The 17,845-nt window shown below is 55.4% G+C and overlaps 1 protein-coding gene across 1 annotated transcript; it reads left to right on the top strand.

Annotated features, from left to right (window-relative positions):
• The first annotated feature begins 7,251 nt into the window (after positions 1–7,251).
• LOC121153871 (potassium channel subfamily K member 6) lies at positions 7,252–13,367 on the top strand. Its single transcript, XM_040976628.1, has 3 exons — positions 7,252–7,601; positions 12,297–12,692; positions 12,832–13,367. The coding sequence occupies exons 1-3, from the start codon at positions 7,283–7,285 to the stop codon at positions 13,053–13,055; spliced, it is 939 nt and encodes a 312-aa protein (XP_040832562.1). The 5' UTR covers positions 7,252–7,282; the 3' UTR covers positions 13,056–13,367.
• Positions 13,368–17,845: the final 4,478 nt, after the last annotated feature.

The following is a 17,845-nucleotide window of genomic DNA, read 5'->3' as shown; positions in this document are numbered from 1 at the left end:
GGCGGGAAGAACCGGGGCTGTTTCTTCGAAGATGCCCTCAGACAGTTTCTCAGAAATTCTTTAAAATGGTTCTTCGGCCGCGCCGGGTTTCCTCGGAGCAGCCACGCCGGCCTCTGCTTCAGGTGCGGCCGCAGGCGGCTCTGCTCTCTGCCCTCTCCACACATCTCGGACAGATAAGGGTGGAAGTGACTTGTGCGTGGAGATAGCGCTGCGGAAGGATGTCAGCCGCACGGGACCCTGTCGTTGCGGCTTCCCCTTTCTATCAATTTTTAGTAGGTAACACGTTAGATACAGTTCTGAGAACACAGTGGCATTCCCCGCCTCCCTTTCCCCCTGGCTCGCAGCCTTCCTTTCTGGGCACTTACTGGGAGAGCTGTCCCTTCCTCTTTCCTTTGTGGTTTCTCATCTGCCCCACAAGCCCCTGGCCATACACTCCTCACCTCCGGTCCTCCCACTTCCTTCTGGAGTTATCGGTTTTCTGACTTTTTAAAGATTATTTATGTGAAAGGCAAAGTTATAGAGAAGGGGAGAAACAATGAGACAGAGAAGGAGAGACATGAGCTGCTTACGCCCCCAAATGGCCACAACTACCAGGGCTGTGCCTGGCTGAAGCCAGGAGCCTGGAACTTCATTCAGGTCTCCTCACGGGTGCAGGGACCCAGACTCTTGGACCTTCTTATCTCCCAGTGGTTTCCCAGGCTCATCAACAGGGAGCTGGGTCAAACGTTAAACAGCTTACAGGTTACACAGAAAGATGCCCACATGAAATACCAAGGTCGCAGGCCACAGCTTAACCTGCTTTGCTACAGTGCTGTCCCTAACTTTTTTTTTTTTTAAGATTTATTTATTTATATTGGAAAGGCAGATATACAGAGAGGAGGAGAGACAGAGAAGAAGATCTTCCATCCATTGATTCACCTACCAAGTGGCCACAACGGCCAGTGCTGTGCCGATCTGAAGCCAGGAGCCAGGAGCTTCTTTCCTGGTCTCCCACACGGGTGTAGGGTCCCAAGGATTTGGGCTGTCCTCAACTGCTTTCCCAGACCACAAGCAGAGAGCTGGATGGGAAGTGGAGCTGCCGGGATCAGAACCAGCGCCCATATGGGATCTCGGCACATTCAAGGTGAGGACCATAACCATTATGCCATCGTGCCAGGCCCCTGTCCGTAACTTTAAAAAAAAAGAATTATTAATAGGTTTGGCTGGTAAAACTGCCATCTGTGATGCTTGGCAACTGCTGTGGGTACCGATTAGAGTCCCAGCTGTGCCACCTGCTATCCGGCTAAGGCCTGGAAAAGGCAGCAGGCAGGGGATGGCCCAGGTGCTGGGACCCTGCCGCTCACATGGGAGGGCTGCAAGGAGCTGCTGGCTGTGGCGCGGCGCAGCCCTGGCTAATGTGGCTATCTGGGAGGTAGACCAGCAGATGGAAGATCTCTCTGTCTCTCTCTGTGATTCTGACTTTCAATTAAATAAATAAGTTTCTTTGACATGAATAAAGGAAGTAAGCTGACTTTGTGCTGGCCTCGTGTCTACCGCATGATGCTGTCACCTCCTAGTGTCTACAAGGAAGTCATGCCAGGATCCCCTCAACTGAGATTGCTCACGGCTCTGATACAGAACATGCATAAAACCCACACCCAGCCCCCATAAACCTTAACTCGCCTCTGGGTGATACTTCATGTCTACAACAGTGTCCATGCTATGAGAGTGCATTACACTGCTACATGGTTTAAGGGGTCACAATCTCTACATGTTCAGTTCAAATGCAAGTTCGTTGCCAATTATGTTTTTGATCTATAGTTGGTTCAGTCCTTGATGTGGAAAAAAATATATAAATAGGCAACAGAACTCTGCTTCAAAAAAAAAATATATAACAAAACTCCCTTTCAGGTCTGGCATTATGGCATAGCAAGCTAAGCCTCTATCTGCGGTACTGGAGTCCCCTATGGCTGAGTCCTGAATGATTCGCTTCTGATCCAGCTCCCATCTTACGGCCTGGGAAAGCAGCAGTGGATGGCCCAGGTACTTGGACTGCTGCACCCATGTAGGAGACACAAAGGAAACACAGAAGAAGTTCCTGGCTCCTGAGTTCAGACTGTTCCAGCTCTAACCATTGTAACCATTTGGAGAGTGAACCAGTGGGTGAAAGATCTCTCTCTCTCTGTAACCTGCCTTTCCAACATAAATGAATAAGTCCTAAAAAATAAAACAAAGGAGAATTAAGATGGCAGAATAGGGTAAGGACACATTTAAAAAGACGGAGAAATATTAGCCAGTGTGAACCAGAGAGGGCACGTTCCAGGAAACAGAAGAGGACAGAACAACAGCAGAGGAGTATCCGGAGACTGACTGACACAGGAAAGCAACGGACACAACGGAGTGGTGTTGCAGTGACTGATACCCCAGTGGCATTCAGCCGGTGGCGATCTGAACTCCACCAGCAACAAGGTGGGAAGGGACCAAGAGCCCCGGAGGTGATTTGACCGGGAGCAGAAACAGAGCAGCAGATCTCAGATGGGCAGTGTGGGAACAGGGTGGATTTCACAGCCCAGTCCACCTCCTAGCATCTAATCAGGCACCATTTTGTTTAAGGAGGCAGGGACTGTGGGGCAGGACTGCACTTGCATGGAGGAGCTGGGAGTGAACTCAGTTCCGGCTCAGTGAACTGCAACAATGTGGCATTCTACAGGTTCCACCCAAGACAGATCCAGGTAGCTCTCAGACCTGATGGCCAGCAGATCAAGAACTCTAGTAGTGGCACATCAGGTGCCATTTCTTACAGTGTGACAAAGAATTTAAGACGGCAGGGGACAACAGTGAGCTCCGCATATGCTGAGCTTGGTGAGAACTCACCGAGCTCATTGCATTGCACTTCTCCCACATGAAAATAATACTGACTATGGCATTGTACAAGTCAAAATAGGTCCGTGTGGCCCTCAGACCTGACGGCCAACAGGTTCTAGCCAAATCACCACCACCAACAACCTAGCTATGTAGGACACCTGGTATCTTCCTCATCCTGGGATCTGCTCCAACCGGAAGTGGAAGAAAGGTTGTACAGACAACGGTGCAGCCTCAGCATGGTGTCACAGGAGGTGCAGACTGGTGAGCCAGGAGCTGGGGCTACAGAGACCATGGTGGAAAACTAACATAAGAACCCAGACCCAGAACTTGCTGGAGGGAGTGGCACAAGTGACTGCAAGCAGAGTTGTGTACCAACTGCAGTAAGTAAAATCGAGCTGTAGACCTGTGGGTGACACAGCTTAGAAACCTGCCCCAAGGAGAAGAATCTGATAACCAGAAGTACAATGACCAAGAGCAAAAGAAGAGACAGAAGCACAATGAATATTACTGAAGACGCCCCTACTAAGGAGCAAAACCCTTCGCCAAACTCAGAGTTAACTGAGGAAGACATCGAGAAAATTGGGAATACAGAATTCAAAACACTTACTACAAACTTCTTATCAGGGCCTGGCAGTATGGCCTAGCGGCTAAAGCCCTTGCCTTGAACGTGCCGGGATCTCATATGGGTGCCGGTTCTAATCCTGGTGACCCCACTTCTCATCCAGCTCCCTGCTTGTGGTCTGGGAAACCAGTCAAGGATGGCCCAAAGCCTTGGGAACCTGTACCTGCATGGGAGACCTGGAGGAAATTTCTGGCTCCTGGCTTCGGATTGGCGCAGCACTGGCCATTGCGGTCACTTGGGGAGTGAATCAGCGGACAAAAGATCTTCCTCTCTGTCTCTCCTCCTCTCTGTATATCTGACTTAGCAGTTAAAAAAAAAAAAAAAAAAAAAGCTAGTGTAATGCCTATTGGCTAATCCTCAGCCTTCAAGTGCCTGAATCCCATGTGTGGCAGTTCATGTCCTGGCTGCTCCGTTTCCCACCAGATCCCTGCTTGTGACCTGGAAAAGCAGCAGAGGATGGCCCGAAGCTTTAGTCTCCCATGTGGAAGACCTGGAAGAAGCTCCTGGCTCCTGGCTTCAGCTCAGCTCTGACTGTGGCAGCCATTTGGGGAGTGAACCAGGATCTGGCACAGTAGCCTAGTGGCTAAAGTCTTCTCCTTCTGTGTGCTGGGATCCCGTATGGATGCTGGTTTGTGTCCTGATTGCTCTGCTTTTCTTCCAGCTCCCTTCCTGTGACCTGGAAAAGCAGTGGAGGATGGTCGAGGATTTTGGAACCCTGTACCCATGTGGGAGATCTGGAAGATGAAGCTCCTGGCTCCTGCCTACAGATTGGCTCAGCTCCAGCCATTGCAACCACTTGGGGAGTGAACCAGTGGATGGAAGATCTTTTTTTGTTTCTCCTTCTCTCTCTGTAAGTCTGACATTCCTATAAAAAATGACCCTGCATCCATATGGTAGACAGAGAGGAAGTTCCTGGTTTTGGATTGGCTCAACTCTAGCCTTTACAGCCATTTGAGAAGTGAATCAGTGAATGGAAGATCTTTTTCTTGGTCTCTCCTTCTCCCTGTAATGCACCTTTCAAAAAAAATTAAATCTTGGATCAGGTGCGGTAGCCTAGTGGCTAAAGTAAGTCCTCACCTTGCATGTGTCAGGATCCCATATGGGCACTGGTTCTAATCCTGGCAGCTCTACTTCCCATCCAGCTCCCTGCCTGTAGACTGGGAAAGCAGTCAAAGATGGGCCAAAGCCTTGAGACCCTGCACCCGTATGAGAGACCCAAAGAGGCTCCTTGCTCCTGAATTCCGATTGGCTCAACTCCGGCTGTTGCGGTCACTTGGGGAGTGAATCAATGGATGGAAGATCTTCCTCTCTGTCTTTCTTCTTTTCTGTATATCTGACTTTCCAATAAAAATAAACATTTCTTTAAAGATAGATAGATAGGTTCTGGCAGCGTGGCCTAGCGGCTAAAGTCTTCGCCTTGAACGCCTCGGGATCCCTTGTGGGTGCCGGTTCTAATCCCGTCATCCCTGCTTCCCATCCTGCTCCCTGCTTGTGGCCTGGGAAAGCAGTTGAGGACAGCCCAAAGCTTTGGGACCCTGCACCCCCGTGTGGGATACCCGGAAGAGGTTCCCGGCTTTCCATCGGTGCAGCACCGGCCGTTGCACTCACTTGGGGAGTGAATCATCAGATGGAAGATCTTCCTCTCTGTCTCTCCTCCTCTCTGTATATCTTACTTTGTAATAAAAATGAATAAATCTTAAAAAAAAGATAGATAGATAGATAAAGTCTTACTTGGTCCTGCGCTGTAGCCTAGCAGCTAAAGTCCTGGCCTTGTATACACTGGGATCTCATGGGCACCAGTTGGTGTCCCAGTAGCCCCACTTCCCATCCAGCTCCCTGCTTCTGGCCTGAGAAAGCAATGGAAGATGGCCCAAAGCCTTGGAATCCTGCACCCACGTGGGATACCCGGAGGGATACCTGGCTTCAGATCGGCTCAGCTCTAGCTGTTGTGGCCACTTGGAGAGCAAATCATTGGACGAAAGATCTTCTCTGACTTTCCAATAAATCATAAATAAATAAATAAGCAGAATCTTAGAAAACAGTAATAAAAAATAAAATGGAGTGATGAGGTAAGAGGGAGACCTTCAACATGCCACCTCATTTTCCAAATGCCTGCCGTAGCCAGGGCTGGGCGAGGGCAGGCCAGAAGCGGCGGCAGGAACGTCCTCCCAGTTTCCTCCACGGCTAGCAGGGACCGAAGCACTCGGGTCCTCATCTGTGGCCTCCCGAGGGACCGACACGGGAGAGAGCCAGCTCTCTGATGGGGGAGGCAGGTGTTCTGGGCAGCCGCCCATCTGGGCCGCAGTCCCTGCTCCTGTGTGCCACGTTAAAGCCCACGTTTTCTCACCTGCTTCCTGAAGACTGCATGAGGTTTAAGGGCGCAGTGCCTGTGTCCACAGCCCCGGGGGACAGTGAGCATGTGGTCACCGTGGCTCCCCCCTGGTGGCCTTGTGTCACCTGGTGGGTTATCAGTCCCAAGTCACTCCCAGAACTCCACAGCTGGGTGGCTCCCCCCACCCCCCAAAGATTTGTATCTCTGCTTCCCGAGATACAGAGTCAGAGGAAGAGACAGAGAGAGGTCTTCCATGCACTGGTTCACCTGCAGCCCAGTGACAAGGGTCATGACCGGGCCAGATGGAAGCCAGAACCAGTAAGTGTTTCCGGATCTGCCACCTTGGGTGCAGAGACCCAAGCACTTGGGTCAGCTCTGATGCTTTCCTGGGTGTATGAGCAGGGAGCTGGATCGGAAGTGGAGTAGCTGGGACTCGAACCAGCATCCATATGGGATGCCATGCCGGTACTGTGTGGCTGCCTTCTTTGCCACAGTGTTATTAAATGGAAGAGGCCCCTCTCTCCTACCAGGCAGGTGTGCCTGGGATGCCAGAGGTCCCTTCCTTCACAGAGCAGTGTGGAAGGACACGGATAGAAAAATTCCCTATTAGGGGCTGGTATGGTGGCTCAACAAGCTCATGTACCTGCAAACATCGGCATCCCGTATGGGAGCAGGTTCATGTTCTGGCTACTCCACTTCCCATCCAGTTTCCTGTTCATGGACTGGGAAAGCAGCAGAGGATGGCCCAAGCCTTTGGGACCTTGCATCCACGTGGGAGACCTAGAAGAAACTCCGGGCTCCTGGCTTCAGATCAGCTCAGCTCCGGCCATTGTGGCCATTTGGGGAGTGAACCAGCAGATAGATCCTTCCGTGTCTTTTCTTCTCTTCGGAAATTCGATATCTCTGTCTCTCTCTCTCTTTCTCTCTGCTGACTACCGGGCCTCTTCTCCTGGACCCGGAGTCCTGCTGTGTCCCCAGTATTCCCCAGTTCGGGCACCAAGCGGGCACTTAAGTACAAGGCGGTAACTACCCAAGGAGCCCCCTCCCGCCCCTGAGCACGGGACGCGGAGTGTCCCCCGCAGGGTGAAAGCAGCCCCACTCGCCCGGGGCGCAGGAGCGCTGCCTCTGACTCTCCAGCCACCTCCCACCAACAGGACACTCTCTTAGCAGCCGCCCCAGCTGTCCCGAGCGGTGGGCATCGCCCTGCTTCTCCAGCTGCTGGTCTCCCGGTGCGGGCAGTGCCAGGCTCCACCCTCCCTGCCCGCGATGAACACCTGGCGGCTGGGCGTGCCTCAGTTTCCCAGTCGCAGGGCGGTCCTCCACCCCCGCTCCTCCCCCTTTTCCTCTTCCTCTTCGGGGCTTCGGAGACCTCGCCGCGAGCACTCCCGGAACTGAAAGCGGGGGCCGGACCGTCGGGGGCGCGGGCCACGTCAGCGGGGCGGCGGGGCGGCGGGTCGGTGCGGGAGCCGGGCTCGGCCGGCGCCATGCAGCGGGGCGCGCTGCTGGCCGGCGCCCTGGCCGCCTACGCCGCGTACCTAGTGCTTGGCGCGCTGCTGGTGGCGCGGCTGGAGGGGCCGCAAGAAGCGCGGCTCCGCGCCGAGCTGGGGACACTGCGGGAGCAGCTGCTGCGCCGCAGCCCCTGCGTGGCGGCGCCCGCCCTGGACGCCTTCGTGGAGCGAGTGCTGGCGGCCGGCCGGCTGGGGCGCACGGTGTTCACCAACGCTTCGGGGGTCAACGCCTCGGACCCCTCCTGGGACTTTGCCTCGGCCCTCTTCTTCGCCAGCACGCTGGTCACCACCGTGGGTACGTGAGCCGTCCCCTGCCGCCAGGCCAGCGACCATCGGGGCCCTAGGGACCGCTCTTGATACACCCTGATACCATTACCCTCTGGGCTGTCATCCCCTTTCAGATCCTCTGGGGAGGGTGGAGCCCGCAGGACTGGGCCCCTGGGCAGGGAAAGCCCCTGGTCCCCTTGGGACTAGAGTAGGGCAAGATGTATCTGGCAAGGACCTGGGGCCCTCTTCTGTGCCTAGGACTGTCTCCAGAGACCCCTCACCTGTGGTCCTCTGACCCCTGGTGCTGGACCTCAGCTGCGCGGGGGGCTTCTGCACTTGTGTCCCGGCCACACCAATCATCCCTCTACCATGTCCCCTGGCCTGCTGGTATCTGTCCCTTAGGGCTACCACTTGGGAACCCCACCCAGCCTCCAGCTGGCCTTGGGGGGTCCCCCCACCAAGACCCAGCATCTCCGGCCTCAGCTGCTGTCATTGTAGACCTTGTTTGGAGAGGAACCCCCCTCCCAGCACGACCTGGGAGAACCCCATCTGAGACCTCCCCCTCATCTCTGGCCTGAGCCGCCCCCAACACGTAGCCCTCCCCAAAATCCCATCCGCTCTGGATGTCTCTGTACTGAGGAAACCTGGGAGGGGGTAGTTCTTGTCAGCAGGCATTCTCCCTCCCTCTGGGCTTGGGTGGGGGTCCCAGTTCTCCAGCTTAACGGGGTGTATGTGAAGGGGACCCCCGTGGCCCGAGCTAGAGCACACTCCTTCCCATCTGCCTGGAGCTGCCAGCCAGGCCTGGTACCCCCTAGTCCCTAAGCAATCTCCTCTCCAGCTAAAACGTGTCCTAAATCAAAGACACCCCCTGGGATTTGGTTGAAGCCAGACTCCCCAGCTGGGACTCTCTGGATCCTGGTACCCCACCTGTGGCAGAGCTGCAACGCCTGGGACCGCCTGGCAGGAACCCTGCGTGAGCTGCCTGAGTGGTCCTTGAGAGTGTTTCATCCTCCAACACGTGTGTACGCGACACACACACACACACACACACACACACTCTCTCTCTCTTCTCCCAATCCCATTTGTGGTCCAGAAGCTACCCCCTCAGATGCCTGTCCCTCCTTCCTGTGAACTTAAGACCCCCTGGCCCCAAATCAGGGGCTGGAACACTGGTCCTTTAAGATCCTGACTGCTGGGAGCCCCAAATCTGAACCCCAGGGCCCAGGTGGTGCCTGTCCAATCCTGTCCAAGTCCCTGTGGCTCTCCTGCCTGCAGTCCCTCATCCGGCCACAAATGATCTCTTGGTCTCGTTCAGGATTTGGAACTGGGCAGAGACTGGGCCAGGGCCAGTCCTGACCTCTTTAAGTCCCCTGGTGGTGGGGCCCGCGGCAGTGGGGAGCCTCACTGTGTAGGCTGGCTGCCATGGTCACTGGCAGCCCTGTCTGATAATTAGCCGGCCTCCCCTTGAGCTTGCTCTTCCCCACACTGCTTGGGCTTGCTGGACCTGCTTTTGGACTTCTAAAGAGGCTTCTGGGCCGCTCTGGGCCGCAAGCCCCGCCCCCTCCACCTCCACCCTCTGCTCTCCTTCTCCTCTCACGTCCTAGCTTCTGAGGAGTCACCACTGGCACGGCAGGTGAGAGAAAGCTGGCACAAGGCAGGCCCTGGCTGCTTAGTGTCCTTGTTTGGCCACTGTCAGTCTCTTGCCCTCTACCTGCCTCCTCTGTCATGTGTGAAATGGGTGTGATCTCACTGCCTACTGCACAGCATTGCTCATAGCCGGAGGGAGGGTGCAGCACTTGCTGGCTTTAGCTCATTTCCCCAACAGAAAGACTTGGGACGTAGGTCCCACGATTGGCTCTTAATTATTTTTTCTTAATATTTATTTGGAAGACGAAGTTACAGAGAGGGAGATAGATCTTCCATTCATTAATTCACTCCTTCACATGGCCGCAGCAGCCAAGGCTGGGCCGGGCTAGGCCAAGGACTGGAGCTCTGTCAGATCACCCATGTGGATGGCAGGGGTCCGGGCACTGGGACCACCTCTTGTATGGAATGGGCTCACCGTGGCAGCTTATCCCTTCCCCAAAAGACACGCCCTGGCCCTACTGTTTAATCAGTGGAAACCGAGGCCCAGAAAAGTTACACAGCTTATCCAAGGTCACACAGCCAAGGAGGTGTCGAGTGGAAGTTTAAGTGAAAGCCATGAGGCCCCACAGTCCATGGCCTCAGCCGGTAAGGCTGATGTGTATGTTGTCAGAGAAGAATTATCGTGATGTCTGTTAAAAGTCGAACGTTATTGTCATAGAGGAGAGAGGCAGACATCGGACTTGACTAGGACCACAGCAAAGGCAGCCAGGGGCCCCGCGGTGGACAAGCACAGGAGGAGATTCCAGGGCAGCGAGCCAAGGACTCAGATATCGAGGGGAGTCCTCGTATTGTTACTGGAAATAAAGCTGAGGGGCACCCCCAAACTGTTGGAATGGCTTTCAGAACTGCTACTAGCCACAGTGTCCTTGTCTTGGAGGCCCACGTCTTCCCACTGCCCCGTTTCAAGAGTTAAGCATTTGCCTGAAGGACAGTTACAGAGAAGGGAGGGGTCTTCCCTCTACAGATTATTCATTCCCCAAATGGCTGCAACAGCTGGAGTTGGGGTTGGGGCTGGGCAGAAGCCAGAATCTCCATTTGGGTCTCCTACATGGGTGTCAGCATCATCAAATATTTAGGCCATCCACCACTGCTGCTTTCCCATGTGCATTAGCAGGTAGCTGGATGGGAAGTGGAGCAGCCAGGACTTGAAACCAGAGCCTACTTGGGATGACGGCCTGGCAGGCGGTGCCTTAATGCGCTGTACCTGAGCGTCGGCCAAAAGCCCTGCGTGAGTGAGAACTGGGATCCTGGGGTGCCACACCTCCATGTCCAGTAAGATGGAAGGCTTTCTTGCTCATGTTTGAAGTTTTCAGAGACTTGGGACGGTGCTGTGTGGTCGGAGACCCAGGCTCTCCCCTGGCAAACTGCACACCTCTGCTTCCCAAGGTTATTTAGGGCTCCAGACTGGCCACTCCATGCCAGCATGGGGGCAGGGGGCAGGGAGGAGTCCTTCCTGGAAGTCGGTCACTCGATTCTTTTGTGTTACCTCATGTGACAGAGAAGAGTCGCAGCCACACTGAGCTCCCGGGAGGAAGCACTGTCCTTCCGCCAGGTGTCCCCGCGGCTGGCGAAGCGCCACCTGGGCTGTTGGACATATGTTTTCAGGAATGAATTGTCATTTAATTGTTTAAAGATGTATTTCTTTTCATTGGAAAGGCAGGCTTTCCAGAGAGAAAAGGAGAGAGAGAAAGAGATCTTTCATCTGCTGGTTCACTCCTCAAATGGCTGTACTTGCCAGAGCTGAGCAGATCCAAAAGCAGGAGCCAGGAGCCTCTTCCGGGTCTCCCCATGTGGGTGCAGGGTCCCAAGGCTTTGGGCCATCCTCGACTGCTTTCCCAGACCATAAGCAGGAAGTTGGATGGGAAGTGGAGCAACTGGGACAGAAATTGACTCCCATATGGGATGCTGGTGCTTGGAGACGATTAGCCAATTGAACTTTCTATCTTTCTTCCCTCCCTCCCTCTCTCCATCCCTCCCTCCCTCCTTCCATTCCTTCCTTCCTTCTTTTGTTCCTTCCATCCATCCATCCATCCATCCATCAGAAGATACAGGGAGAGAGACTGGGACAGATTTTTCTACCTGCTCATTCACTCTCTAAATGCTCGCAGCAGCCAGGCCTGGACCAAGCTGAAGCCAGGATCCCAGAGATCAATCCAGGTCTCCCATATGGGTTGCCGGGACCCCACTATAAACATGAACCCTCACCTGCTGCCTCCCAGGGTGCAGGTTAGCTGGAATCAACAGGCACAGCTGGCCCCGGGTGCTCTGCTAACAGATGTGCGATCTAAATGTTGGGATGCCAACTTCCAGTAGGATCTTTCTCTCTGCATGTCTTAAATGTCCTCATTGTGGTAAGGTATAAATTTCCACGATCACCATTTGTCAAGCACACGCCTCAGTGCCACGGGTTGGTCGTGCTGCGCGACTGTCCCCATCAGCCCGCCCAGGACCACTCATCTTCCCCCCACTGAGCATGGCTCCCCCGCCCCCACACTCCTGGCCACTGCTGTTCCCCCTCTTGGATTTTTCTCAAACAGCTACCTGGAATCTAACCAATCCCCTCCTTTGTTGACTGGCTTTTTTTTTCTTCCCCAACATTCCTCTGTTTTATGTTTGGGACAGATTCCCTTCCTTAGGGGGTCTTGAGACTGGAGCATGCTGCCCTGTGGGTGGGGACCTTGCGCCTGAGTGACCTGAGTCACGGGAGCGCTCTGAGCAGGGGAGGCGGAGACCTGCCTCGGGTGTTCCCGCTGTGGTTTTCGGGTCAGAGGTTGGAGTGGTGGAAACGCAGGTGGGAAAAACAACAACAACAAAATAAAACAAATTTAAAAAATAAATAAAAGGAAACGCAGGTAGGTTCTGGAGCTGTGTGGCGGTGGAGCCAGCAGGTGTCGCTATTGACGTGCGACGCGACGCGAGGACGCTAGAATCGGGGACTCAGCCGAAGTACCCGGGCCTGGAAAGGGAATGGAGAAGGCTGGTCAGGGCTCCAGTGCGGGTTTGGGATGAGCCTAGGTTTCCACTCAGGGCACAAGGGTTTCCAGTGATCCTTTCTCCCACCTCTCTCTTCTCCCAGGCTACGGGTACACGACGCCACTGACCGACGCGGGCAAAGCCTTCTCCATCGCCTTCGCGCTGCTGGGCGTTCCCACCACCATGCTGCTGCTGACCGCCTCGGCCCAGCGCCTGTCCCTGCTGCTCACTCACAAGCCCGTGTCGTGGCTGAGGACGCGCTGGGGCTGGGAGCCCCGGCGGGCGGCCCGCTGGCACTTGGTGGCCCTGCTGGGGGTCATCCTAGCCGTCTGTTTCCTGTTGCCCGCGGCCATCTTCGCCTACCTGGAGGAAGCCTGGAGCTTCCTGGACGCTTTCTACTTCTGCTTCATCTCCTTGTCCACCATCGGCCTGGGTGACTACGTGCCGGGGGAGGCCCCAGGCCAGCCCTACCGGGCCCTCTACAAGATACTGGTCACAGGTGAGCTGGGGTGGGGGTGAGCAGGCTACAGTTCCATCACAGGGGGCAGGACAGGGGAATTGAAGGAACCCAGGCCGGGGTGGGGTAAGGTGGGGTGGCAGGTGGCAGCCCTCAGCCCACTGCCGCACCCTCTTCCCAGTCTACCTCTTCCTGGGCCTGGTCTTCATGGTGCTGGTACTACAGACCTTCCGCCGCGTGTCCGACCTGCACGGCCTCACCGAGCTCATCCTGCTGCCCGCCCTGAGCCCCGCCACCCTCAGTGAGGACCAGGACGATCAGGTGGACATCCTGAACCACGCACCAGAGCCACAGCAGCAACTCTCTGCCGGTGCCCACGTCGACTATGCCTCCATCCCCAGGTAGTCCCTGGGAGGGCAGGCACCAGTTCGGAGGCTGGCTGGCTGGCTGGCTGGCTGGGCCCGACTCCGGGGCGACCAGGGAGAGTTCGTCTGGCCCATGGCACACAGATGCATGCCAGCCCTGGCCGCAGCTGGCTGTCCTTGCTCGTCAGCTCAAGGGGTGGGCGCTCTGTCTTGGGGCAGCGACTTGACCTTGTTCTGCTCCCTGCTCATTTCCCTCACACTCCGTGCCCCTGCCTCCACTCTTACTGTCTTCCTGCCTCGGTTTTCCATTCTCACGGGTTCCGTCCGCCTCACCTGCGAGCCACAGCTGCCAGTTCTGTGTCCCTGTCCCCTCCACCGCTTCCTCTCTGAGCGCTCTCCCGTCTTCAGCTATCAGATGGCAAGAATACATTCGCTCATTCAGAAATTCTGCACCCCCCTTCCCAGTGCGGGGTGGTGCTGGAGGCACAGGGGAGTGGGAAGAGAGGTGACGGAGGCAACTGCGCTCTCACCGGGCACGAAGTCCAGTGGGTGACGGCCACAGGCTTGTCTCCTGGCAGCGGTGGCCCCACACGGGCGGGATTGCAGCAGGAGGTTAGGCGTGCCAAGGAGAAGGCATACAGGTGGATGGTCAGGGCTGAGAGGAGGGAAGCACAGGGCAGGTGTTCAGTCCCGTTTGGAAGGTCTGGGAGGGCTTCTTGGAGGAAGAGGCAACCTAGATCTGAAAGAGGATTTGCAGGAGAAGTCATATCTAACTGCCTTTTCTCAGGTGTCACCAGGGAACAGGGCCTCCAACAGGACTGGGGGGACAGACTTTGTCTCAGTAGTCCTGGCAGGTGCGAGCCGACAGAGCATTCCAGCCCAGATCCGCTTGGTGTGGAAGGCACAGCTCTTAGTGTTCCAGTGGTGTCCCGGTTCCAGAGCGTGCAGCACTGGGCATCCATCTCAGCATTATCCTGTCTGCTGATGGCCTTGGGCAGGACTCTCTGTGACTGTCACCTTCAGGAGGCAGAGCCCGAGAGCGCCGTGCCCCCACCACTGTCCCGCAATGCTTGCCCTGTGCAGTCCTGCCCTGTGAGGAGGATGGGATGGATCTCACTCTTCCCACAGGTGGGGAAACTGAGGCAGGGCGGGGAGCTCCCTCGTCTTAGCCACGGGGGCTGGGAGGGGTTTGAGTTTAGGTTTAGTGCCCCCAAGATCTGTCCCCTCCCGAGATGCCCCCCTGTGCCTGGGGCCCGTGTGTGAGCGTTCTCTCTCTAGCACTTCCTGTGGATGTGACAACAGTGCTGGGCTGGGAGCTGGACCATGACAGAGGCAGGTAGAGAAGGCTTTGGGGGAAGGAAGCTGGGCAACAGCCCGGAGGTGGACCAAGGCTCACCGTGACCAAGCAGCATGGGAGGGGGAGAAGGAGCAGAGAGATGACGCCTCTGTGTCTTTGAAGGGTGGGCTGGCAAGCCTGAGTAGGGGGTCGTGGAGAAGAGACCCCTGCTGCTGTGCAGGGTGAACCCCACGGAGATGCAGGTGCCTATGGGAGTGCAGATAGGAAGAGAGCAGGGGAGGATGGATGGCTGGGCAGAGCTGTGTGAGGAGGTGAGAGCGGGTGCTCGCAGCCTGCGGAGGGGCAAGGCCAAGGCAAGTCCAAGGGGAGGGTTGATAGTCCCCCAGATGGGGACTTGGAGAGAGAAGGGGTTGGCGGGGAGAAGCCGAGGCTGGTTTAGAATATGGGGATGTGAGGAGCCAAGAGGGGAGGCAGCGGGACCTGCAGGACTGGGGCATGGTGGGCTGGGCAGGAGGGCAGACAAGGGGTGCAGGAGTGGAGGGTGTCATCCACACAAATATTCCAAAGTCCAAACAACTCGGAAACCAGGAAAACTTCCAGTTGCCAGCCCTTCGGCAAGGGACCCTCATCCTACAGGGTTTACCGTGTGCTGGGCATGGAGCCAAGCCCTCGGCGCCTTTGGCCCATGCAGCAGCCTGCCATCCTTCGTTGCGAGTCTGTAGGCGAGGAGAGGAGGCCCAGAGAGGCTGGGTAACCTCCCCAAGGCCACACAGAGAAAGACAGACCCAGGATTTGAATAAGGTCTCGGTTGGTCACATCTGTCCGCAGGGGCGGGGGGTGCCCAGCTGTATCTGCCATCTGGCTCCCAGCTCCTCGCCTGCTCTGCCCAGCTCCATGCCAGGGTCATGGCTTACCTTGTTGCTGACATCATCACGGGCCACCAAGGCCGGATCTCTTGCCTTCTCCCAGCCAGCTGCCTTCCACACCTCCTGCTGCTCCTTCTGAGTTCCGCAACAGAAGGAAACCAAGTTCTTTTCAGTTCAAGACGGGAAAAAAGTTTTAATAAGCATACAGGCTTAAAGAAAAACCAAAACAGGTGCAAAAAAGGTGCCATGGAAAGCGGGCCTTGGCCGTCCACCCACATAGCCGCTTTTCCAGGCCACCGCTGAGGCCCATCCTGACATGCAGCAGCTTCATGCATAGACCCTTCTCACGCGTGGCACCTGCACTGGGAAGGTGGTGAAGACAGGACTCTGGAGGCGGAGTCTCCAGGAACAAGTCTGAATGGTTACTCCTCAGTTTCAGGGCTTTGGGCAAGTGTGTTTTCTTCCCCAGGCCTCAGTTTGCCGGTTTGTGGAATGGGAGGATAACAGGCTACCTCATGGGCAAGCGAGGAACTAAATCCTAGATGGCCTGTAACGCCATGTCTGGCACACACAGTCGAGGGTAGGCTGACGATTCTCATTTCTGTACTTCGCTTCTTAATCTATAAATTAGATCCCCATAACCATTGGTCTGTTTGTATACTTTTAATTCTCATTTCTGTACGTTATCTTTCCCACCAACACAGGGAAATGAAAAAAAATTTTTTTTTGAGCTATAGTTAAGCCATATATTTATTTATTTAAGATTTATTTAATTTTTGTTGGAAAGTCAGATTTACAGAGAAAGGGAGAGACAGAAAGGAAGATCTTCATCTGTTGATTTATTCCCCACCTGGCTGCAATGACTGGAGCTGAGTCAATCCAAAGCCAGGAGCCAAGAACTTCTTCCGGGTCTCCCACATGGGTGCAGGGTTCCAAGACTTTGGGCCATCCTTGACTGCTTTCCTAGGCTGCAAGCAGGGAGCTGGATGGGAAGTGGAGCTGCCGGGATTAGAACTGGAGCCTATCTGGGATCCTAGCAGGTTCAACGTGAGGACTTTAGCCGCTAGACCACTGTGCCAGGCCCTTACATATTTTTTAATAGTTTTTTTTTTTTTATTTGAAAGAAATATTTACAGAAACGAGAGACAGAGAGAGAACAGCCAGAGCTGAGGTGATCGAGCTAGGAGTTTCTTCTGAGCTCCGCGTGTAGGTGCCGGGTCCCAAGGCTTTGGGCCGTCCTCAACTGCTTTCCAGGCCACAAGCAGGGAGCTGGATGGGAAGTGGAGCAGTCGGGACACAAACTGGCATCTGTGTGCAATACCTGGGGCTGAGCAGGCCAAACCTAGGAATCTGAAAATCTTGTTGGGTTTCCCACAATGGGTGGCAGGTACCTGATAACTGGGTCATCACCTACTGCCTCCTAGGGTTGGAATTAGCAGGGAGCTGGTAACAGGTGTGGCACCCGGTGCAGCGGCGTTTTTCACACTGACTCTGGTAAACTTGGACTCGGGTACAGGCTGCTGAGGAGTTCCTTCCCTCAGATGAAGTTCTGCCTCTCTGGCCTGTGGGGCATGGCGTGGCAATGGAGGGTTCCTTGACACAGGAACACCCGTTCTGTGCCATGCAGGACAGGGCTGGTGCTCTCGAGAGCGGAAATGGGATGGGGGTCTCAGAGGGGACACCTGAAGGAAGGAAGGTGGCCAGCTGGTGTCACTGTGATGTGTCTGGAGGAAGGAGATGAGCCTGTGGGTTGTCAGGGAGGAGCTGGAAGTCAGCTGGGGGTCCTGGGGCATCCTGCAAGGTTGTGGAGTTCTCATTCTCCAGGTGCTGGGGGGTGAGGGGCGGGGCCTGCTAGAAGACACATCCTCAGGCCACTCCCCCGTTCTCCCTAATCAAGCACTGGGGGAGCGGGAGGAGAGGCATTTCAATTAGTCTCTCCGGGGAGTCTATTGCACATCCCAGTTTGACAACTGCTTTGCAGTTCGTGCATAAGTCATGGGTGGCACCAAGGTGCTGTGCAAACATGGTGGTGGCTAGCACAGGCTGGTGAGGCAGTCTCCGGCCATAAGGTGTCATGTGCAGTGGCGGTGGCACCAGCCACATGCAACTAACTTCCTGAGCCAGAGGGCAGGTGAAGGCCAGGCACCAGGCAGGCAAAGGGCACGGGGAGCTGACCCTGGGGGACAGCGACAGGGGGTGGGAGTTTCCATTACAGGGAAGCAGCCCATGACTTTGTCCTGCCCAAGGGCTGTGGGAACCGCGGGAGCCCAAAGATGGGCTCAACTTTGGTTAAAACTTAACTTTCTGGGTACTCAGAAACTCTGAGTTGGTCACGGTCACTTCTACACGCGCAGAAAACCTTGGTAATGGTGGTGGTGGTTGGAGGGGGATTATGCAGGAAAGGGTGAATGGTAATAGGAAAAGTTTAATGTCAAGAACAGCTGGCGCAGCTGGTGGGCTCCGTCTCAGTGAAAGGCATCTTTCAGTGGGGGAAAAGAAGCGTAAAGCCTGAGGCAGCAGATGGAACTGCAACACGTTCCATCTAAACAGTGGAATTGACTCACGAGCAACAGCTTAACCCACAGACCCGAGGGAGCGCTCCGCTGAGCAGGGTGGAAGGAGCTGGTTCAGTTCAGGCCATTGCCTTAGCAGCTCCCACAGGGGCTG

The sequence above is a fragment of the Ochotona curzoniae genome, unplaced genomic scaffold, assembly GCF_017591425.1.
Source record: "Ochotona curzoniae isolate NIBS_2020 unplaced genomic scaffold, NIBS_Ocur_1.0 contig_2699, whole genome shotgun sequence".
Lineage (NCBI taxonomy): Eukaryota > Metazoa > Chordata > Mammalia > Lagomorpha > Ochotonidae > Ochotona > Ochotona curzoniae.
This window is presented reverse-complemented; position numbering and strand designations above follow the sequence as displayed.